This window comes from Calonectris borealis, chromosome 8, assembly GCF_964195595.1.
Source record: "Calonectris borealis chromosome 8, bCalBor7.hap1.2, whole genome shotgun sequence".
NCBI classification, from domain to species: domain Eukaryota; kingdom Metazoa; phylum Chordata; class Aves; order Procellariiformes; family Procellariidae; genus Calonectris; species Calonectris borealis.
Window position 1 is genome coordinate 1,669,959 of NC_134319.1, and position 25,324 is coordinate 1,695,282.

The 25,324-nt window shown below is 45.8% G+C and overlaps 1 protein-coding gene across 1 annotated transcript in view; it reads right to left on the reverse strand.

Moving 5' to 3' along the window:
* Positions 1–24,033, reverse strand: part of LRRC7 (leucine rich repeat containing 7) — a 180,414-nt gene extending 156,381 nt beyond the window's left edge. Inside the window, 4 exon segments of the mRNA XM_075155536.1 lie at positions 23,417–23,512; positions 23,515–23,663; positions 23,665–23,964; positions 23,966–24,033. Of these exon segments, the coding sequence (XP_075011637.1) occupies positions 23,417–23,512; positions 23,515–23,663; positions 23,665–23,964; positions 23,966–24,033 (613 nt within the window).
* Between the last annotated feature and the right edge of the window lie 1,291 nt (positions 24,034–25,324).

A 25,324-nucleotide genomic window follows, 5' to 3' on the forward strand; every position in this document is an offset into this window, starting at 1 on the left:
GCCAAATGGCTGTCCTGCTGCTCACTGCCAATATTGTAGGAAGAAATCTAGAAGTAAAATAAACTGATCACTTATTGGAGCAGTGAATATATTGATGCCTCTGTAGGCCATTCCAGCCTTGGCTTAATGAGAATTTACAGGAACCTCTGGGGGGTTTATTTCAGCAAGAACCAGCAGGACGGCGCAGGCCAATCTTCTCTGCCCATTTCTACTTTATATTGGGCCTTCTTTTCTAAAAGCGGTGTCTTTAGAGATTTTGTCTCTATATATCTGAAGCCTCTGACTTGTGTTCTAAGCCTATCGATAAGTTGGTCACAGGTATAATATGTCACCTCTTTTGTGACATATTGCACGTCCTTGGCAGGGAGAGTTAGAATGGACCAGGCAGCTGCTGTACCAAGTGATTAATAGAGAAAACGGGATAATCTGAACAGTTACAGGCCTGTCAGCCTGACACTGATCCTGCACAATGTAATGGAATAAGCAATATACAACATTATTTATAAAGAATTACAGCAGCTTAATAAAATTAATGCCAGTACACATATGTATAAAAAAAATGCAGTGTCAAACGAGCCTAACAAATTTCTTCTGATGGGATTACAGGTATGGGGTAACAGTACCGGTGGTAAAGCAATGTAATTCGGCAGGCATTGGATTTACTACTGTACAACTTTTGACTGAGAAATCAGAATGTTATAAATCAGCATATTACACTAAATAAATTTGAAACTCACAAAAGAAAAATTTAGAAAATAGGCTTAATTGTAAATGGGGAACCACCACAGAAGGAGTGCATATTTAATCCAGGTCCCAGTTTTGGGCTTTTGTTACTTTACCTCTTCTCTGGTGACTTAAGACGACATGAAATCATTTCTGTGCACGTGAATTAAAAACAGCTGAGCTGAAAACAACTGAGAGAGCAGGCAACAGCCCTTGATTGGACAAGACGGAACAAGCAAACAACGTACATTACAACATGGCCAAACACTGTCCTATCAGTGGCAAAAAAATTCCAGTATCCAACTGGACCTGGCAGAGTAAAGGACTCCTGTGAGAAAGAACTGGACTACGCAGAACTGCTGGGTACAGTGCAAGTAACGTGAGGGAACGGGCTAACGTAGTCAAAGACATCAGAGAAAGTCAAAGGGAGGAGTCCCAGCTGCTGCCTGAACCACTGTGTTGCAGTACGACTCTGGGACAGCAGGAAGCAGTATTTGTTTGGGGTATTATAACATTTGGAATAAAAATAGAATATAAAATTAAGAGTAAAACCATCAGCCTGTTCTGTCCGCACTCCCTGCAGCTGATACATCTTCTGCAGGAAGAGGCTGCTCTCATGAACCAGACTGTGCAGGGTATATTAATGAGACCCGCACTCCAGAGCGCCAGCCGCAACACCAATGTTCATCTGAATTAGGATAAGATCCAAATATCCATTTTCCACAGCTCAGTTCTTGAAACTAATTTCTTCCTAATAAAGCTGCAAGAGATTAAACCTCAAATGTGAAATGTTAGCAGAAAAAGAAATGTTCAAAGGGCAGGGACTAAAGGAAAGCCATCCAAGTCCATCAAGTCACACTAGATGCTGGATAAGTCAATTAAAAGCAGTGAAAAATGCTCAGATGTGCTGAACAGGGCTATAGGTTTTTCATTAATTGTGACTATACGAAGGATAAGACACATCCACTTAGCCTGAGACGAAAATGAATAAGAATATTCAAAGAAGCTTCAATATCACCCCCAGGCTGATTATCACAGTCTTTCCCCTGAAGAAGAGTTTCCCTTTCAGTGTGCTTTTTGTCCAGAAGGATGAAGGACACAGTTATTGATGTCTTCCCTTCTATAATTCTTTTTAACTACGTGTATCTTCTTTTCACAGAGCCAGAGGAGATGCTGACACATCTCCAACCTTTTTCTTAGAGATTCATCTGCTAAAATAAATCCTACATATGTGAGTAGGAAGTTTAATTAATTCACATTCCTATGATTAACAAATGTAACAAGCTAAAATAAAAACATTTAACTCATAAGACTTAATAACATGCTTTTTATGGTGATTTCACTTTTCCTACAAGAATGTTTCCTTCTACCAAAACTGGGAAGTATATTTTTAAAAACTGTGAAACTGGAAGTGATGTTGTAAATTATCAAAATCAACAAAGCCCTTCAGGGACAATTGCAATGATTGAGGATTACTTCTAAAGTTGTTTAAATGCTTACATTAACAAATGTTTACATTCATAAGAAGTCCAGAACGAAGAACGCTACAGATATCTTTATTCCAATAGTAAACTATATTAGTCCACAAGCTGGACTTCAAGTGTGCTTAAATATTATACCGTTAATTTTGGATCACCCCCCCCACACCCTCTTGACTGCTGAGTTGCAGTAGAAGGTACAACAGTCATTTTAGAGTGAAAGGTCTCAGAATATGTAAAATGACTGGCCTCAGGTTTAATCTGTACAGGTAAGCGCAAAAAAGTGCATATCAAGTGCAAAAAAACATATGCTCAACTTACAATAAAAAAAGGTCATTCTGACCAAACTGGAAAAGCTCCAGCTGGTGGAAAGAATCCCAAATAATTTTACAGGAAAGCACCTTCTAATGCCAATGTATACTCAAAAAAAAAAAAAAACACAAAAAAAACCCAACCAAAAAACAACTGCTGAAGGCACACAGTCTCAGATTTCTAAAATATTTAATCATTGCACTCCCAGTTTTGAAATAAGCTCTGACTTATGCAAGAGCTGAAGGCACGCTTTTGAAAAGCATGTCTTAATGCCTCTCCACCACCAACTCAGACAAGATAGACAAGAGTGCCAGCCTAAGACGAGTTATATAAATGAGCATATATCAGGATGAACAACAGTGGAATGCAGGTCTGAATCACTAATCAAGAAATGAATACAACATTTAAAAAAAAAGAAAAGATTAAACTACCATCTATTAAAATTTATTGGCAAAACTTCAAGGGTTTCCCACAACTGCCGGGTTTCTCATGGCTCATAGCGCTTCCCCGTTGAAGAAGGAATAGATAAAAGGTCAGGGAAATGTATATGACTGTGCAACAGTGTAGGCAAGATGACAACTGTCACTCCGTGGCGGTATTCCACCAGCGCTGACAAAACATGCCAGCTTTGCCTTATCTTTCTTTTCGCTGAAGAGGAACAAGAACAGACACTGCCTCCACTACCTGGAGCATGGTCTTGCATCACGAGCATTAACCCACCAAGCAAGCAGCTATCCTTCCAGATCGCTCTGCACACATTGCACGGAAACCTTCACAATCCAGATAGGTGAAATCAGGCTGTGATGTTTACCTTCCTATGTTTTAATGCTGCTGTAACCTACAGTGAAACACCAAGGTGAGGTCCCCTATTTTCTTGAACGCCATTGATAACTAAGTAACTAATGTTATTTTTTAAGATCTCAGTGTTTCTCAAGAAAGATGCATTTTTATTCTCATAGTAAAATGAACCAGCTAGAGGACTCTTCGAAGAACTTTACAGACATTAGTGACGACATCACTGATTATGTTAATTTTAAAATCCGTATTTATCCAAATGGAAAAAGACAAATTTGTTTTAAATGAAAGTTCCTCTTTAAGCTTTTCAAGGGTTATTATATATAAGGCAAAGTATATAGAGAAGACTGTCTATAAATAAGTAATATATACACATAGGCAATAAAGTATTAATAAAAATGTATAATTACCCTAACACAAACAAATTTGGGCTAATGCAGAATAGTGATCATATTGCATAAAATATTGCAGTCACAAGCTGCACAAAGTTGATAACCTCTGTGAGAGGGTTATAAACTGCAATGAAAACAAAAACTTGCTACTTTACATTAAGTTCAAAGGAAGTAATTTGATTATTAGATACACGGCTTCACGGGAGACGGGATATACAACACAGAGGAAAAATACTAATATTTGTTCTCTGCCACAGTCTCTCCCACCATTTTCTTTATAGAATGCTGCATCAATTGAAGAGAAGAAGTAGGAAGAAAAAAACAAAAAACCCACTAGTGTAAAAATTGAAATATTTGTACTGGATTCAGTGCACTGGCAGCTTGCAAACTGAGCACAGATCTTCGGCAGGCTATGGGATTCCTGGGCTTTACCGTCTGCCTGCTGTTCCCAGTCAGGAAAGTCTTCTGAAACCGCTAAAATAATCTATCAAAGACTGGCAAACAGTAATGATGAATGATCATCGTAATGCCTGCTTTCTTTGCCTAGAGATGCCACCTTTATTTAATCGTTTTCATAAGTTACTTGTTACTTATTACCTCATCCGTAAGCCTCCACTGCTCCAGGACCCTGACTGGGGCTGATCTAGGCACTGTCCCAGGTGAAATGAAGCTCCAAATTAGAACAGCGTGAACCTTGGTTGGGCCTGAGCTGTTATTACGCCTGAAGAGGGGTCTGGCTCAAATAATCAGTGAACAATCTGGCTCATAATTAGCATTAAAAGGGAAATCAAAGGAAGGAGACAGGTCACCTTATGCAGACAGGCTTATGGCCACCAAGCCATAAACATTTGTCGTCACACACAGAGGACCCACACTTGGCACTCAAAGGGAGGAGCGAGGACAGCTAGGACACAGCATGTTAAGGTATGCAATTGAGTAGATGCCTGTTTTCCAGGCATGACCTTACAGCCAGAGACTACTCAAACAGAGGACAGATATCACAGCTGATTCCCGATTCTTATGGACAGTGTCTAATCCAAGTATTTCTATGTAAATGGGTGCTTTTAATTTTCAGCTTCTAAGGATGCCATACAATAAAATTATGAGATTATTACTAACTTACAGGAACATTGACTTGTCTAAAATTAAGATTTTTGAACTTTTACATGTGTTTTAAGACACTTCTTTATAATGGCAGATTTAGCAAGTTCTTCTTTTGGTAGGTAAGGCAACATCGTTGTTCCAGGGTATTACAAAACTATTACGCCTAATTCCATAACTCCCTGTGGGTCATACTCTAAGAATCTAATTAGGGTATACAGTGCTAATGATAAATAATGTTATTTTTGTTTGGGTGGGAAATGTTAATTGCTTTCAGTCTTTTTAATTTTAGATTTTTCCTTTCAAAAAAACCCACTTGTTACACAGACTTTGGAATTTCAGAGACAGGAACTGTGACACTGGCTGTAAGACTGAGCATAGCTAAAGCAAGACCACTGGAACTAGTTTATTAAAGCTAAGGTCCTTACCAATACATTTCAGATGCTTTTGCTACTAATCTTTTAGCAAGAGATACAGTTAAAATGTTTTTCACTCTCACAATAAAAAAAAAAAAAAAAAGAAAATTGAAAATACTGAAAGAAAGCAAATTCCTCTTCAGACACACCATGGAAGATACTCACCAAAAGGAAGTATTTCAGGTTACAAGTTAAAAAAACAAGCAATTATAATGCGCTCTTTCCCAGTTTTCCCTGACACAGCAGTGCCAGTCAATTATTACTGATGCCGACCTGCTACAGACACATCACAGTAAAACCACACGCAGCCCTACAGCACTGTTAGCTAGATCCCAGCATATCTATCATACGGATGAGGCATGCCGCTGTCTGGCTCTTCTCCCAACCTCCACAACACGCCTTTGCCAACCATATTCTGCAAGGAGAATGGGAAAAGCCAAGCTGACATTCACAGAATATAAACAAAAAACAGGGACAAAAAGCTGTCCTGCAGCCCACCCCGTATTTATGGATGTATTATGGATCAGCCACATTATGGATCAACCATATTAATGCCACTTCTGACAAAAAAGTTTAACATTGCCACAAAGTCCTTTATAGTTTAAGATGATAGCTGAAAACATCTTTATTTTAATGTACTTAAAGATCTCAGCCAGTATTTTTTTCTTCTATGAAAATGTAGTTATGCCAACAAAAACTTGCAAGCCTGCATGCTAAATAGCAGCCAGCAGTCACGTAAACTTGTCTTTGAAGCTACACTCAGAAGTGAGCTATGGGAAGGCCATGGACTGAGTACCTGGCACTTGAGCAGCAACGTGCTATGGGACGATGCTTGGGGACATTTTACTATCTACATTTAATTGGCCTGTGACTCTATTTTGATCAGTTCTGGTCACTGCCTGCAAATAACACAACTCTCTATTTGGTGCATAAAATGACTCCTGTTGCTATTCAAAGACCACGCAAAAAAAATCCAGTGACAAAGATTTTAGATCTGTTCTATACCAGTCAGCATGAACAAACAAGCTAATCTATGCAAACCTAACACAAAGACAGTGGGTGAGTACTTTACATAACTTGCAAGCACCACGGGTGCAGACTCCCCCCGCCTGAAGGGATGCTTGCCAGGGGGCTCCATCCCAGCAGCGGAGCTGCCTCTGTGGTCATCCACCGCTGGTTTCCTTGCCTCTCCAGAACGAGTACACTCAGGTTGTTGGGTTGTGGTTTTTTTCCCCTTTTACTGTCATTTTTGCTGAAGATCAATATAATCTAGCTGATCTCTGGTTAAGAAAACACAACCTTCCCTTTCACCACACACAACTTGCAAACCAGACTGGATTTTCCTGTAATAAGCACTGGATTTAATCACACTGAGCTGTTCTAACTGGTGTTTCCAAATAAAATCTTGAATTTTAAAATTTTAAAAAATTTTAAATTAAAAATGAAATATTATCGGGGCATGACACTAAGCAGAATAGTTTCTGAAACTGTGAAAGGCATCTTGGAATGATCTCTTACCAGTATTTTTATACTTTCATTACACTATGCACTATTCCAAGTACAAATATCAGCTTTGTTAAAAAACTGTATTTAGCTCTCTGCAGCATAAAATGTCTGATAAAACTGTGCTAAATACATTAAGTGTTCGCAGCCTGATTCATATCTCATGCAAGTTAATGCAAGTTTTAGTGATCTCAGGGAACCTTTGGATCAGGATCCAGTTTGTGTTCGTGATTCTGAAAGCATGAAATGACTCATAATTTCCTATCTTTTCCTCAATGGTTTTAGAAAAAGAATAAAGTTATTTGGAAGTTGTTTTACAACCTTCAAGAATCGAGACATCATACGCACTTGCAAAAACAAAACAAAGAGCCAGAAAACCAGCAATAACAAAATGGAAGACATTATTTATCTTGTATTAACATACTGCACACAGCTAATAAAAACTTGACAGAGGAATCGGTGATTAGATCGTAGAATCATAGAATGGTTTGGGTTGGAAGGGACCTTTAGGTCATCTAGTCCAACCCCCCTGCCATGGGCAGGGACATCTTCAACTAGATCAGGTTGCTCAGAGCCCCATCCAGCCTGACCTTGAACGTTTCCAGGGACGGGGCACCTACCACCCCTCTGGGCAACCTGTGCCAGTGCTTCACCACCCTCATTGTAAAAAATTTCTTCCTCGTATCTAGTCTAAATCTCCCCTCTTTTAGTTTAAAACCATTTTCCCTTGTCCTGTCACAACAGGCCCTGCTAAAAAGTCTGTCACCATCTTTCTTATAAGCCCCCTTTAAGTACAGAGAGGCTGCAATAAGGTTTCCCCGAAGCCTTCTCTTCAGGCTGAACAACCCCAACTCTCTCAGCCTTTCTTCACCAGAGAGGCATTCCATCCCCCTGATCATTTTCGTGGCCTCCTCTGGACCCGCTCCAACAGGTCCATGTCTTTCCTGTGCTGAGGACCCCAGAGCTGGACGCAGCACTGCAGGTGGGGTCTCACCAGAGCTGAGTAGAGGGGGAGAGTCACCTCCCTCGACCTGCTGGCTACGCTGCTTTTGATGCAGCCCAGGATACGGTTGGCCTTCTGGGCTGCGAGCGCACATTGCCGGCTCGTGTCCAGCTTTTCATCCACCAGTACCCCAAGTCCTTCTCGGCAGGGCTGCTCTCCATCCCTTCATCCCCCAGGCTGTATTGATACTGGGGGTTGCCCCGACCCAGGTGCAGGACCTTGCAATTGGCCTTGTTGAACCTCATGAGGTTCACACGGGCCCACTTCTCGAGCTTGTTCGGGTCCTTCTGGATGGCATCCAGTCCCTCAGGCGTGTCAACTGCACCACTCAGCTTGGTGTCATCTCCAAACTTGCTGAGCATGCACTTGATCCCACTGTCTCTATCATTGATGAAGATATTAAACAGCACCAGTCCCAATATGGTCCCCTGCGGGACACCACTCATCACTGATCTCCATCTGGACATTGAGCTGTTGACCACTACCCTCTGGATGCAACCATCCAACCAATTCCTCATCCACCAGACAGTCCACCCATCAAATCCATATCTCTCCAGAAAGTTAGAAAGTCACCTATGCATTCTTCACGTAGCACATCTCAATGCCTTAAATGACTCTTGATCTTCAAAGCGTTACAGTGGTTTGGGGCACTGTATTTACTCCACTGCCTGTATGTTACAGGCACTCTACAGACACCAGCTCAGATTAAATCATACAGGACTGTCTGTCCTGTAGTGCTGGGTCATTTGTGTGCCTGCATGATAGCCTGAACGTCTGTGAGATTTGTGTTCCAGTCTTGTCACCATACGTGAGACACCAAGTTTGCTCAAGCTAACGAAGGACAGGCTGTAAAACATCTGGACCTGCAGGTCCTTTTCTGGTGCTTCTCAGAGCCAAACCTCTGGCTGATCCTGGGACTTTCACCACGAGGTCTGCTCCTAAGACCTGAATCCTCAAGTTCATTACATGCGAAAGCAGAGAATTCAGTTCTGCTCTCCGTGCCGCATCAAGTGAGCGACTCCTGGTTTACGTTACCATCAAGGAAAGCAGAGCAGGCTCTTGATTCTGTGCAACTCATGGGCTGCCTGCACGTTGCTTTGCGCTCACTGTGGGTTCCCACACCCCCCCTTCATCGTGACTTACAGAGCTGCAATTAAGTGATAACTCCAAAGAAATAATTGGATTTACACTAGTGGAAGGGAAAGGTAAAGGAGAGACACAGCAGTTCCTAGATACAGTGAATCCACCAACGTTCAGTACAAAATATAAAAATAAATATATTCAATAATATGCCCTTACAATGCAGAGTTTGTAAAAGATATTTCAGCAACTTAACTGAGCCCCCTATGTAATTCCATTAATGTTGTGCAGTATAAACCATGGCTGAAGCTGGCTTTCTATCCATTACACTTCATTAAATATACCTTGTTACGGCACTCAAATACAACTCAAATACAACTACTACAAATAAATATGGCTTTTGCTCATCTTGTTGACAAATACATTACAAATATATAGGACACTAAAATATCATAAAATTAAAAATTTTGCTCCAGGAAATCAATTACAAAATAACTATTGATATTGCAAAAGACCTGGATTTCTTGCTTGGCATGCTTTTCTTTAAGGATTGGTGTTTATAAATTATTGTACCGTGTAATCACCGAGGATACTGACTCATTCCGTCCCTGCTTGGCTGCCGTTAGGGTGTGTAGGAGAAGCTGTGAGGATGCAGCACAGCACCCTTCAGCTCTATTTTCTTCCCTGAGAAGAACGCGACACAGATACTGACACAGGATATTTTTGTAGGGTGGGTGTTAAACAGCCAGAATAACTCCTCGAATGCTGCCGGGCCAGAGCAGGCGCAACGCAGGCGAAACCAGGGGTGGTTTGACCACGGTACGTGAGCTGACTCCCTCATCTCACACCGACGTACTTGCCCGGGGTCTGCTGGACCCTCGTGGGGCTCCCACTCCGCTCCCAGCGGTACCCGCAGCGATGCCAATTTTCCAAACCAGCAATTATCAGGTGGGGTTTTAAACTGGTGCAGTCCTGAAGGCCAGCACATCCCATCAGCTCCCTCCTCCCTGCACACTCCTAAAGTCATAATGTAACATAGTATATATAAAATAAAGAGTAAAATGGACAAGATGGCATATCCACACAAAACACACAAGACCATCTTCTAAAAGGAGAAAAGAAAATGTAAAAAACCTCTGGTTTGGCTAGCAAGACACGGTACGCTGGGCTAGGCGGCAGGCATGGCCTCCCGCGGAGAACTGAACACTGGCCGATGCCCCGGCTAGCACAGGACAAACCTCCATTTTGCACACACAAACTTAGCACCAACTTACAATGATAGTAAGTCAAAGCAGAATTTGTCCCATCACAATTTGGAAAGATAGGCAAAAAGAGCAGAAAACTAGAGAGACAAAATGTGGGAGAACAACCTTGAATTATGTTTAGCTGTGGACTATCTTTGCTTTCAAAGTAATTGTACTAACAAAACACCCATCTCCAGAACAATGTCATGATGTAGCTTGCTAATAAGCTTTTTTCACTCACTAATTAATAATAAGCATTCGTGTTACATCCCCAGTTAAATGGTGACAGTAGTCACTACTCTGTATTTTAATTCCATTTAAATTTAAAATCCCTATTTTAATTCCATTAGCTAAATAGTAGCCGCCCCAGCTGAAATGTTGGAAGCTTTTGTAAGACAAACGTCGTCGGATGACTTTCTCAATAGACTAGCAGCCGATTCACTCATGCGCTACCACCTTTACTTGAAATTCAGTACCCTCCCGTACTGCACTGGTATCTCATGAGTGTACTTTCATTTATACCTATGGAGCTCTCTTGACTTCAATTAAATTATGAGGATAGGAGGGAGCAGAATTTGACCTTCTGGGTATACCCAGATAGAAAGAACAAGCTGCATGATATCTCAGAGTCAAATCTCATGCATCTGGTCATAAACTCCCTTCCAAAGATGAATTAAATTAGCCTGCGTAACAGACATCAGAGCAAAAAGCTTAATGTGTTTTGATGTTGAGATGAGCTACACGCAATTTATTAGGAAACAAATAATCATAGTAAATTACAGTTCACAGTTGAAAACAAGAGAAAGTGCCTTAATATTAATAGCTTTTCCACCGTGCAATTTCCAAGTACTCTTTCTGCTCCTCTCTGGCTCAAGCAGTGAAACGCAGTGTGTTACTGCAGCACCCTCACCACAGCGGCAAACAGAAATCTGCTGAAACTCGTGGGCAGGCTGCCTCTCTTTTATATGCCGTTCATCTCAAAAAGCCTTTTGCACCATGGTCTTGAACCTGGGATGGTAAAGGAGTTTGCAGCTGGTCCCTTCCGCTATTGCTTGGCAAGAGCTTCTTACTTCACTTTGCAACGTGCTCCACAGACCTGCGGTGTGGCGTACACCACCTGCACTCGCGTCTCACTGCAAGTTTTGGTTGATCTCTGCTCTCAGCTATAAATGTAGTCCTCAATGGTCAGTAAATAATGCAGAGGGTGTCTTCAAAGTCATAGAAAAAAAAAAAAGGGGTTTCAATTTTTCTCTGTGTTTACTTGGAGCGGAGTTGGTTGAAATGAAATCACAACAAAAGTAGAAAAGAATTATTAAAAGATCTCACAGCAAATCTGGTTTGCCTGTTAACGCTCAACGGGTAGTTTAAGGGCCACATGACTAAAATGAAATACATGCAGTATTAAATGCATTACAGAACTGTAATATGTGTTTTTAGAAGATGCTACATCTGAAAAAATAATACTAACATTCTACATTTCCATACGTGAGATGTCTGTGTTAGAGGATCAGAAAGGCAAGCCAAGCTTTACGACAGCACAGAATTAATGCTCCTTTGGCATTAAGGCAGTTTTGCTGCGCATTTTCATGACATCACCTTTAACCACACGGTCTCACACTGATTCTTCCACAGAACAGCTGTTTCAGTGCACGTAGGGATGATACTTTGTGGACAGCTATTCTCATCTTTGTTTTCTCATCCTTGCTCAAAGAACAGTTTTATTTACTGAACACTATTTAAAGTCTCAGAATCCAGAAGGACTCTCCATATCACTCTCTGCGTTTCTACAGGTATCACGCAGCCGCTGCAGACCCTCCCCTTGCAGGTGCTGTGCCTGTCCTTGCTCAAAAACATCTGTTCTCAGCCCTGGGACACTGAGCAGCTCTGTGATGAGCATCCCAGCCACTCAGGGTGACGTGGCTCCCAAAAGCCGAGGGCATTCCCCACTACAGGATGGGCTGCGCTCTTCCAAAGGCTGACGTGTTGGTCAAATCCACCTGGATTCTCAGGAGGGTGGGAAAAACCTCCCTGGTGAAAGAATGGCCACCCTACACCAAACCGCAACGCGCTCTTCTTCTAAAAGGGCACGAACATTTCAAAATGGAAGGCCATCAAAAGTTACTATCCTAGGTGGAGAATTGTGGTTTTCCACGTCTAGTCTTAACAGTCTCGAGAAGAAAATATTTATCAGGGAAGCAATTATAAACTGGAAAAATTCAGTGCAGGACCTAAAGTTTGGTGGATGTGCAAGCTTTTTCATGAGACTGAAGGAGCAAAGAGCAGGTCTGGAAAAGTCCCTGTGTGCCTAAAAATATCTTTTTTTTTTTTATGTTGATGTACCATATTTTGATTCTGGGTAAACTTGAAAAAGAAAAAAACCACCCCTAAGCAGCTTTCCGAAGAGCCAGCATCCATCCGTGCAGCTCTTCCACAGAGAACAGCTCCACGAAGCTCACCCCTAAGGCACGAGCTCAGTACCTCTGCACAACGGAGCGTCCCGGTTGGACTCGGAGATCCCACCTGCGGGACTGGCCCTGCCGGGATGGCGCTGGGGCTGCTCTGGGCCACCGCAGGTCTGCAGACACTGCCCTGGATGCCCAGCCCCGCGCTCTGCATGCAAACCCCTCTGCCAGGGCGAGCGAGGGCTGCACCAGCAGTCGCTTCCCTTTTGTCTCTAGGGAAAGCTTTCGGTGGTCAGCGCTGGTGACCGTTTCAAGGTTAATAGGCCAGTACGGCACAGCTGAGGAGGAAAAGCACCGCTCACAGAGCACGCCGTTGTTCAAAGTGCAGCTTGCCTGAGCTGGGGGCTGCCGCAGGTTTCTGTGGGACAGGAGCCTGACCAAGAGCTGCCCAGGGCTGTCACCCGGCTGCTGCGCTCCAGGGACAGCAGGAGCAGGACGGGTCTCTGCAGCAGCCTCGGTGCACTAAGGGCTTCTGGGGAAAATCAAGCTGCTTATTAAAAAATCCTGAAATGGCGACAAAGCTGCTATGAAAACGTGACTCAATGGGGTCATTAGGACATGCAGGGTTTAGGTGCAACCTCCCCCTTTCGCAGGGAGTCTGAGGGCAGCTGAACCCAGCCCCAAGAAGGCCCACATGCAAGCAGTTTGCCCTTCTTTTTTGCAATAAGATAACAAGGAACACTAATGCTTTTCGGACTTTGAGGAGAAAACAATTCGACTCCAAGATTTCTTTATTGTGCCATTTGCTTTCACGCTGCTCATGGAGTCCCTGCCTTCACTCACTGCCTCCTGCCAAATATGTGTGAGTATCGTGACACTTCCTAAACACACACATCACCTGAAACATGCTCTGCTCACCCCATTTCCAGTTTAATCTGTTCCAGCACAAATTATTCCACTACACGTCCTTCAGAGGGAACCAAGAAGCCACAGGAGTGGAAAACGAAGCCCTGGCACCACCACGCGCTGAAGGTTTTGAAAAGTCATAAAACTCCTTAATGCTTTGCATTTTACCGGCTGAAAGTTTCCAGGTCCTCTACTATTGTGAGAATGGAGCAATCTCTATGACCAGTATGAATACAAATTTTTATGCATGTATTAATATAGATCTCTATTTTTAAATATATACATACACATACACATATACATTTATACATGCATACACACAAATTGTGTGTTAGAGACAAGGGCCGATAATATGTTTTGTACTTAATGCTAAAGTGCTTTTTCTTAACCTCAAAGAAAGAAGCAGCCAAGTTCTCTATTGTAAAGTAGATGGAGAAAGAGGATGGAGAGAAGCTAAGAGGTAGCTTCTGTAGATGATTTAATATTCAGACTTATCAGTTCATTAGAAAGATAATGATCGCTCTTTTTTCTTTCTTGTCAACTATGAACATTCCTCTTAAAAGGTATTGTATTTTAGGTAAGCATTTATGAAGAAGAATAAACCCATTGTATTCTGTTAATCTTATATTTCTGTTAATACCGGTTGTGTTTTTCCATGCTGTTCACCACATGCTGCCAAAGTCAGTGCATTCAGACTAATGGACTAGAAAAATGCAAAGTATTTCAGAAAGGACACCATTTCTTTTGCTTTAAGGTTTCCCAGAGCTATTCTAAAGCTATAAAAAAATGGTCCCTCATTGAAATAAAAGGGAAGGACATACTAGATATGGAAAATGCTCAAAATAGGATGAAAAGGATGGGCAAAGGTATAGTGACTCTTCACAGAAAAGTCTAAGTAGGTCAGTTTATAAAAGAGATGAGTTGGGGGAAACATGACAGATATCTACCAAATCCCAGGTGGCATGGAGAAGATGGACCAGGAGCAGCTCGTCATCATCTCCAGTGCAAAAACGAGAGCTCCAAATAAACCTGGTATCAGAGAATAATTTCTGATAACACAGTACGTTAATCCCACCTCTCAGTTTCTCCCTAAGTGACCCCGCAACTTATTATAATGAGTTTAGTGTGACTAGTGAGAATCAAATCTAGCAAAAGTAATTAAGATTTATCTAATCTCAGGCTAATCTGACAGCCAACAGCCAAAGCTTTTTCAGCTTTAACCAAATTTACGGATGATATCCCAATTGTAGGAGCTCATAGAGTCTAGAGATGCAAGTCCTGAGAAATCCCAGTCCCCTGCCTCCTTACTCGTCCTAATTTTGGTCCCTGGGGTAAGGCGGTGCCTGGGCAGGCAGAGGGGCCGGCGGGGCATCGGAGCGGAGAACAAAGATGACCAAAGAAGGTCTTTCTGCTGAGACACAATATGCAGTATTGAAAGGGGGGAAAATTAACAACAACAAACCAAAACACCGCTGTAAAAGGGAAGAAAGAAACCTTAGGAGTATGTTAAAGCACCATATTCTGAATATGGGATGTAGACCTCGGCGTTTCCAAAGATAGCTACGGACCAGAGCCAAACCCAACAACAACCAATGTAATCCCATTTAGCTCCACGTGCCGTCAATTTGCCACAAATTAAGCAGCCCTTTAAGTTACTGCCCAAAACATACACCTCACAAGGAGGGTCATCACTTCACTGTACTGGAAACTATTTTCTTTGTTGTATTTCACACAAAGTCAGCTAAACTGAAGAAAAATTGGGGGGGAAGGACGACACAAATTATTCAACTAGGTTTTGTTTCTTTGTTTTTTCCCTCCACCACTCCCCATGGAAAAAGATTGGCTTTCTTGATTAATTTTATACAAAGAGAACCATTCCAAAACTAAGATGTCTTGGACAGGGACTAAATATGGTCTGACACTTTGCATCACACCTATTTATGCTAAATCTGTCCACACAAAAATAGCAGTGATGATTAAAGAATGCCCGCAGCCCTCGCGCTCTGACGGGCAGTTCCAGGATCTAAATTTTCAACTTGTCGAAATTAACATATTGTTGCTATTATAAATGGAAATAATCATTCAGCAGCAGAGTTTTAATGACATCCCATTAAAAAGAGTGCCTTTCCCTGGCAGAATGAAGACGCAGACACCGGTTAGCCTCAGAAAATGCACAGAAATGCTTACTTTAAAGGAGTTTTTGTGCACAGATTTGAAAGCTGATGTGCTAGCAGAGGCAAGCATATCAGTGTTCATTTTTTAGTGTAGCCTCTTTCACAGATACTTCTGCAGGAATCCTGAAATACTAGGAAAAAAACCCTTAGAACAATACCTCAGCATCTGCAACCATGGAACAATAAATAAAGAATATTTTAAGGCACTAAGAAAAATGCCTACAAATACATGCATATTAACTGAGGTTTGTTCTCAAATTTAATGAAGACCATTGCTCCCCAAAATGGCAATCAGGCAGAAGCCCGTGGTGGGGTCCAAGTCTGTGACAGTCCATGAAGATTGTCTTTGTCCTGGAGATAGTTCTGAGTCAAATCCTCTGTTCTAGGTGACGTTCATAAACCACAAACCACGTTGTTATATAGACCTTATCAATACGTGGCCACAAATACAATGTACCTATGTTCTAGCATTTCTCACATAAACTGTTATTCTGTTAAGTATTTGGTAAAAAATATTGTTCAAAAGTCCCATTGCTTCTTCTTTCAGAAAACAAGGGACAGTTCTACTTAACTGTCACTCCAAGAAGATACTAAAAATCATACAGACTTTCATGGCATTTCTGATCCAATTTGTTTTGATACTTAAACTCTACCTTAAAAATTAAAACAGTCATCTGTGTAAATAAATAAGTTTTGCTCAGTTGTAGAACTTTCAAGAAATTATTAAACCTTGGAATGTTATTAAAATCGATCATAACTAAATTTCTGTACTATAAGGATTCATCTTCCTGCTCATACATTTCACATTTTCTTACTTCTTGAGACAATGAATGTATCTATGAATCAACAGTGGCACCTCTGCTGCGCTCAGACCCCAGCGGACGACGTGCTTCCACGCAGGCGGCACAGCGCGGCTGCCTCGGGCACCAGCGGCAGGTACAACCCTTGCTGTGCATCAGACATAAACATGTCCTTCCCACGGAGCAGGAGGTGGGAGCTGGTAGACCCTCCAGTCCTACGACACAAGTCACGGCAGGCGCCCGGAGCTATCCTGCAAGGATGCAGAGGTGCAGGTCATTCTGCAAGACAAGCCTTTGAAGCAATACTTTCTAATCTGTCACAGGACAAAGCATGGATGAAAAAAGGAAGAAGATACCCAAGGACCACCAAGGAATTGCAGAATATGACCATCAATCCAGGGAGTCCAAGAGGATCCTGGATCCCCTGTTCAGGCTGCACCTCCAGCTGCTTCCCAGCACCTGCCTGACCCTCTCCTCTCCCCAACGATCCCTGCAGATCCCCGTGGATCCCCACTCCTCCATGCCTCCACACTAGGCCATCTTCCCTTCTTGCCATGTGCCCATGCAAGAGGGGACCAACACGCATAGCTCCTCAAAACAAGGGCGGTCATGAAAGCTCACGAGATGACATTGCTGGATAACAGCATCCATGCTCATATCATTACTCTTCCCTCTCTCCCGTGCACGCTAGCTGGGTGCCCTTCACATCGGGTGACTGCCCTTCAGATTGGGTGACCACACAGGCCTTGCACCAAAACTTCCGTACAGCAAGGAGCCCCCAAACGCAGGTGGCACCGGGCCACGCTGCTGCGCCACCATGGCAGGGCTCCTGCTGCAGCACGTCCCTCCTCCCCTCCAGCATCAACCTCCGCCTTTCCCGACAGCCAGCATGGACGAAGCCTCACGCCTCCTCCTCCTGCATGTGACCATGAGCATTACAAAGCCTTCCTGTTACAAACCAAAAGGATTTCAGGGTGTTATGCCACTGGGCAGGAATATCTAATGCAAAAATGAGTACTCCTCAACAAAACCCATTTGAGGGTAATTCTGCTCTTCCGTCACCCTAAGGAACCCTTCACCCTTTATTGCACATGTTCGTGAACTTGTCACCAGCCTCTCACCAACGTTCATGCAGAACATCACGAGGTACTCTGGTAACTCATGTATTTCACGAATCTCACTGCACAACATGGCAAGAAACCTCCTGACACACGACTGAAAAGCGTGGCACATGGCTGTGCACAACATTCAGTGTGCCGTGACACGCAGAAATCTTAGCTTCTTCTACAGTGCTTGGCTGTAGGAAACTGCAACTCTGCTGTCAAAATGGCTGAACACGAGGAGGAGCATGTAAACGCATGGCGAAGATGAAGAAGAGATGCACAATGCAAGGCAGAAATAAATACTAGCACCCTTGCTGCTCTCAGGTACTTATCTATTAGCTTGGCACCTATACATTGATCAGCTGTTGAAAACCATCAGTCATTTCTAGAAACAATTTCTGAATGGTTTACAAGACAGAGAAGGTGACGCTGCAGGATACTTTTGCCAGGAAAAAAGAAAGACCATTTCATATTTCTGGTTCATAATCAATATCCAGCCTACAAAGCACCAGGAAGATAAAACTGCGTTATTACTGCAGGAGAAAGCACTGATGGATTTAGGAAAAAATCCCTCGCCATATAAGGGCTGTGAACATTTTCCCACTTAAGACAACGTGTGGGATCATATTCACAGACACAGAAATATGTTCTGTTCCCTGACACCCACAGTCCTAGAACACCGGGCTGAAGTGCTGGCAAGAATAAGAACCATTTGTTAAGTACAAAAAATGTCTCACATAATTAGAGAACTGCTGAAAGCTACCAATTTAGAACTCAGGCTTTAAAATTTAAGAATTTTTATTGTAACAACAGCTAAAGCTTCAGCATGCCTAGAGGTGGAAACGCCTAACACATGCACCATACGGTTTGATCAGTGTATCAAATACCTGAGGCAAAATTAAACACAAAGAGATTTCAACACCACTCAAACAACACCTTTAGCAGATTTTATGCTAATTTTGCAGTGAAGCTGCCCACCAGGTACCAAGAGGCCCCTTCCCGCTGGGGTGATGCGTTCCCCTCCCCAGCCTCACCCCTTTCAGCCCCAGCTCCCCCAGCCTCCAGGCATCACCCCGCAACCACCCCCACGTTCCCTCTTGTCAGGGTGGGGCTCCAGCCCGTCACACCGCCCTTTGTCAAGGGTAATGAGGACCACAGCATCTCACAAAGCGTCTCCCAGGGATGAAGAGCCTCTGCCCGAAAGACTCTTCAATGGTCGAACACTGAGAAGGGCAACAGCGAAGAGAAGGTGGGAATGTGGTGTTGAAAACAGAACACGTGGCGTTTGAACGGAGTTTTTTTAATATATCTGAGAATAAAGTGACGCAAGAGCAGCAGACAGTGGGAGGGATTGGTGGGTTTGACCTGGGAAGAGCTGGAGACAGAGCTCCTGGCCCTGCCAGAGCAGCCGCTGCTGCCACCCCTTGCTCTGCCACCGGGAGCTGCCAGCCGCAGCCCCGCTCCTCGGCCACCAAAGGCACCGAGGCCTCACGGCTCAGCCCCGCCAGGGCTTGTTCGCCTCCGACCACAGCCAGGACCCAACACCCACTACAGACGAACAATGCATGCTGCAGAAGGGAAAGGCAGCGCCGATGATGGCCTCTCACCTAACTCCTGACATAACGCAAGGAAGGTATAAATCCATTACGACAGCGGGTTCCTCTCAGGGCAGTTTCTGGCATGCCATCTTTCTCCTGGCATGCCGTCATCTTGCTTCCACAATCTTCCCTAAGTCAATTGCAGTAAAAATTTTAAAAGTACCAAAAAAGACAACAACAAAGCAGTATTTTAAAACCAGCTGAAAAACAATCCAAGTCAACCAAAGCTTTAAATTCCGCTTGATTCTCCGATTCAGAGCGGCACTCTCTGGGGAATGGAGCATCCGCGACGTGACTCGAGGTCAGTGCCCACAGCCGCCAACTCCTACCATCAGTGAGCATTCGGGCACGCTCTGCTCTGCTACGCTGCTCGCAATGTCACACAACATGAACTTCTGAGCTCACATGGATTTCTGTTTATCAAAATGCTCGTTAAGTACGTCTTTTATACCTGGAAGATTGCTCTATTGATTGCTCGATTTATAGGCCATGTCCTATTTTCCAAGCATCAAACTTCAGTGATAAACTAAGCATCAAAGATTTCACAAGTATGCCTTTACATCTTAAGCCCATCATTGAAAAAACAGTAATGACTGACAATTTCCGTGACGTAAAGCCAAGTGTTTGTTTCCCATCCATGGGAACTTGCACAGCAAGCGCAGACCCACAGGAGTCCCCCTGACTGTTTCACACATCTTGATTATTGGGTCTGAATAAATGGTATTGCGCTCCTTCACCCAATCGAGACAGATTCAGATTTTTTCTGCCCACTGTCTCCTACACTTACAAAAGGTTAAACTTGCTCTCCTCAGATTTTCTTTGCACCAGCTCTCATTTTCATTTCTTTTCCCCAGCAAAATATTTGGGGGAAAAAAAAAAAGGCATTTTCCTCCAATAAGCTTAAACTCTTGTAGCTCTGTATTCGTTCACTCTGGAGGCGAGTGAACTAAAGGATGAAGAATGTTCTCCTCCTTATAATAAAAAGAGCAGTCTTCCTGAGCTTATGGCTTCCTTTCCTTCTTTATTCACCGTAACTTGATCCATTAACATTTTACTTGCTCCACCTCACCAGAGCACCTCTCGAGCTGTACGGATTTTATGCTCCTTTACTTACCTAATTTTGCACTTAGCTACAAAACTGCCCGTGGCAGCCTCTCCTCCGGGCTGTCAGACCTCTTACACGAAGTTGCCCCCAGCCTAATTCACAGCTCCTTCCCTGCCTTCTTCCTCCTGACCATTACATCTCTCCACCTTCAACCCTTCCGCGACTTCTAAGCAGGTCACACTAAAAGGTGTGTATCTGCCCAGTGAAGATGCACAGTAAAACACGTAGGATTTCTCTGCCATCAACAAATTGCTGCATTCCCAGGAAAAAAGTTCTGACAAAAAGCTAACACTTCTGAAGGACTTGTCCTAGGATTTGATGCAATCTGCCGTGCCGGCAAATTAAAGCCTACAGAAACCACGCTAAAATTAGAGAGAGCTGAGATGAAAACCAAAGACACACGGTGGCTCTTACAAATCTTTAAATAGGGCTTAATACAACATTTAGGTGCTTGGTCTGTGCTCAGCTTAGATCTACTGAGATCATTAATTTATATTATAAAGTAGCACTATCTCTAGGACAGTTTTCTACACTGCACTTTACAGGGTAATCGGTGCGGGCTTTCAGACACTCATCGAGTGGACCAGCCTATTTTCAAAGCGCCTGTGATCAGTCTGATGGATTCATACACCCTTATTTAAAGGGAAGCATTTCCTTCTACACCCGCTTACAGAAGGTCTGACTCTCAGGTCACCAGCCCAAGCCCTGCCCAAGCGGGGCCACCCAGGGCCGGCTGCCCAGGACCACGGTCAGGGCTTCTGCGCAGCTCCAGGGACGGAGCCACCACTCGCACGTCACCCTCCGCAGGTCAGGGTAGGGGCGGTGTTAGTTGAATGTCTCGTAGGCTGAAATTCACCATTTCTGAAGCACTGGGAAACCTTTGCTGCACACTGGTCCCCCACTCCTATCCATGCTCCCAGGCCTCCCCTGGGCAGCAGCTCCTGGTGTTTGCCAGAGGACCCAGCGGCACCGCGGTGGCTGGGTGCAGGCGCAGGAGACGGTGCGGAGCCCGGGGCCGGCTCAGCGGGCACGGGGCTCTGGGGCTGCCACCACGCCGCTGCAGCCGGCTCTCCCTCGGGAGCATCGACTGGCCATGTTCAGATGTGGGTTAATCCCTGTTCTCTGGTCTATGATGAAGTTCGACGCTCTGCTGTAATTTGCATCACTGGCATCTCTGCTTTAAGATCAATGCACACAGCCAAAGCTTTGTACAGATGCAAATACCTCAGGGGCTATTAATTCCTCATTAATCTGAAGTTTTGTGTCTTTAACAGTGTGCACACGCTGCTGTCTTGAAATATTCCAGAGATAATGGACAACCTTCCTTTTAAAATCCCATTTTGTAAGCAACTACTACTTTAACAATTTTTTAACAAATGACTAAGAAGTATTTATAAATTCCTATGGGACCAAGGAGGGAAGCATTTGCTCATGACCATGCACCACTCCTCCTACAACGGTCATGAGCACCGGCCACGCCGAGTCCGAGCAGCCGCCTCCAGCCAGGCTCTCCGCAGCGAGCCGTGTTTGCTTCCGAACTGCTGCTCCCTACTTGTTAAGCATCCAGTGTGCAGCAGGCAATTAGTGATGATTGCTGTTACTTCAGGAACTGCAAAAATTGGTTTAATGTAAAACCATTTTTTAAGTATTCTGTATTATTTGTATAACAAAAACACACAGAAAAGCTCCTCCTGTGTGAGATAATTAAAGAACATAAAAATCCCCTGTTTTATCACTGAAAAAGTTTTACACATCAAATACTGGCAAAGGTTAAAGTTCACATGGACATCAAGCTAGCAAGACACACCAAGATATCTGATTAAGACCATTAAATTAATATGGGTTTGAAATAAATAACAGTAATTAATACTGTTTGAAAAATGAAGAAACCTTCTTCCACTGCGGTTGCATGGAAAGAAAAATACATGACCTCCTCAGGAGGCCGATTCCCTTTCCTTCCCCATACCGATGAACTGAAGCAACATTAACATTCTCGAAAAAGAGGTCACGTTTTCCAAGATGCACAATTTATTTATAATTATGAAGACACTGAAATCAGCAGTTCCTATTTCTTTAACAAGTCTTGCTACTTCCAAAAAAGTGGCTGCACTATGCGACGTGGAGGTTGCCATGGCAAGCATACATCCTCTGTCGAGTATCTGAGCGAACAGATGCGTAACGGCAAAACCCACCAGATTAAGTCACTTCTCCTGTCATGTAATGATGAGGAAAATGCTTTATATTTCATCTGTTCCTAAGGATTATAATTACCCAGAACACCTGAGGTTAAAACCAAGAACGGCACGTGGCCCGAGTTTTTTAACTGAAAATCACAGATGTACAAAACCAAAATGAAGCGATTTAATTGGACTGATAGGCATACCAAAAATATCCAGGATGCGTACCATTTTTATTTCCCAAAAATCAAGGAACTTTCCACAGTGCTTTCACGGCTGTCACCCTTCCCCAGACCAGCCTCACAGAAATAACGAGCAAGCCCGGCCATTTCCTCGGACCCCTCGGCACACGTTGTCCCCTCTGCCCTCGCCGGGGAGACGGGGGTGCCGCGGCTGGAGATGGGTCGGGGGGAGACGTGGGCCCTGAGACCCCACGCCTGCGGCCCAGCCCTCTGCCCAGGAGCCGGGGGGGTTCTTCTAAATTCCCCAGGAACAAGTATGAGCTCATACCCACTGCCCTGAGGTTCCCCGAACCCTCGGCAAGCAACTTCCAGCACACGCTAGCCTTCTTCGAAGTGGCCAAGATTTAAAAATGGGGTTGTGTCAGCAGAGGGATGACAGCATCTAAGGCACCCGGGGTCTGGGAAGGCAGCGCTTTCCCTGCCTCGGCGGCACTGCTGCATCTCGCCGCGTCTCCCCGAGCCGCCGGTGCTTCGGGAGGAAGGGGCAGAAACTGGAAAGGGCGCAGAATTTTCCAGGAGCTGTGCCGAGCCCGGTGCCTTATTTCAGGCAGGTTGAAGGGAACGACCGCGAAAATACACCAGAAATGTCGTTTCGGTGCGGGAGCCCCGCGGGGAGCCGGGGGCGGCGGCGCCCAGTGCGGTCCGTGCCCGAGGGCTGCGCACCGAGGGGAGCCCCGCCGCACTCCCGGCCGCTCCTTTGTCCTCGGCGGAGGCTCCGCGGCGCCCGGGCGCTCCCGCTCCGCGGCCGCGGACACCCCGGGGACGCCCCGCGCCGCGGCAGCATCCTGCACCGGGGGCGTGGGCGGCGGGAGCCGCTGTCACCCCGCGGGACCCCCCCGCGCCCCGGCTCGGCGGTACTCACGGTGCAGGCGGGAGCGCGCGTCCATGCGCGGCCGAGCCGCGGTCCGGGGGCGCGGAGCCTGCGGGGGCGCCGCCGAGGGCTGCCCGCGCCCGCGGCTCGCCGCCCGCCGGCCCCGCCGCGCAGGGCCCGCCTCCCTGCGCGGGGCGGCGCCCAGACACAAAGGCGGCGGCGGCGGGGCGGGTCCCGGTGCGCGCCCGCGCTGCGCTCCGCGGCGGCGCAGGGGCGGAGCGGCGCGGCTCCGGGCGGGAGGGGGCGTGCCGCGGCCGCGCCCTCCCCGCGGTGCGGTGGGGAGCTGTGCGGTGCGATGCGCGCAGGCGGTGCCGCCCGTTCCCGCCCCGACGGGGCGCCCCGCGGCCGGAGCATCACCGGCGGGGCCGAGGCATCCCCGCGCTGCGGGGGCGGGGGGGACGCCAAAAAGCCATCGGTCCCGTTCCCCCTGGCCTTCCCCGGCTGCCGCACAGCGCCCTCCCGCCCTGCCCGCCCGCGGTCTCCCTCCTTTCCGTAAGGCAGGAGCCATTTTCTTCACTTTTGATAAGTTGCGGGGGCCGGGGCCGGTGGGGAGGGGCTCGCAGCCTCCTGGGAGCGGCGCGGGAAAGCGATGGGAGGTGGCTCAGCATCCCCGCCGCGGGACTGGGGAGTCGCAGGCCACAGGCTAAAACAGCAGTGGGGAAGACCTTGCAGGGGCATCCTCCCGCGGGTGGAGGCTGTCCTCCATCACCGGGGACATCCAGGCACTGTGGGAGGGAAAGGGACAAGCGCCTGGATGTCAGACCTCTGCTCCCCTTAGCTAACCTGCGTTGCACCTGGGAGCGATGCTGAGGACCTGTCAATTGTTGGGTTTTCTGCAGCTTCTCCCGGTGTTCTGCAGAGCAGTTGTTGCAGCTGGCAAGCGCAGGTGCTGCTCTGCCTGTTTGTTTTCACTCTTTGTTTCCAAATGCAGCAGAACTCTCAGCAGCAGCCATGGCCCCTGGCGTGTCCCGTTTGCTGGCCACCTCTGCCTCTCCCCCGTGCAGAGCTGTGCTTGCTGGGGCAGCCGCTGCCGAGCACGGCTCCTGGGCAGGCCGTGACAATGGCACGTGCTTTCCTCGGTGACAGGGTGGCTTCACAGCCTGCCTGCTCTGTGCTGTGTAAGGTCGTCACCTTGCTCTTCCAGCACCGCGGGGTCTGCCCGGCATCAGAGAGGAAAAGCCTTTAGCAGGAGCTGGAAGAGGATCACAGGAGGTTTATACCAGCAGTGAGTTCCCCATCCCTGTTCCACGTGGCTAATCCCTCGGTGCAGATAACCTCTCCCCATCGCTGATGCAGGAACGCCTGCTCTGGGGACAGGCCGGCCTGGGCAGCTCCCAGACTCTCCTGCTCTTGCCATCTCCAGAGTGGGAACTGAAATTTGGCCCAGAAAAGTTTTGCTCCACCAACATTTTTGTGCTGCTTGAAGCAGGTATTCACTAGTTTGAGTTCAGCAGTGAAATGGGGAGGGGTCTTCAATGTTAGCGTCTCCCTGTCCACTGCAGCCGGCCAGAGAGCACCTACAGCCTCCTCGGCTTCTGGCACGGCACCAGCTGGAGTCCTGCCTGCAGTACCCTTAGGGTTACCTGCAGGGAATGACCATGAAATAAAATATTCTTTCAGTAGAAACACATCACAGAAGAGAAGGAGCCTTTGCTGTTATAACCAGTTGCACATAAAACCGGTGCCAGCCGAATGCAGGTACGCTTCGGGTGCTGTGCACACCAGAGAAGGCAAACTGCAGTCTGCACAGGAGCGATGGGTACGGCAGGGACAGCTTCTGGTAGGCAGGTGATGGAAATTTGTCTCCCAGGAGATCCACTGTAGCATGAGATATGGGGTTTTTTGTTATAACGGGGAGTTGTTCTCCCTTCCTATATGTTCCTGAAAACCTCCAAGATT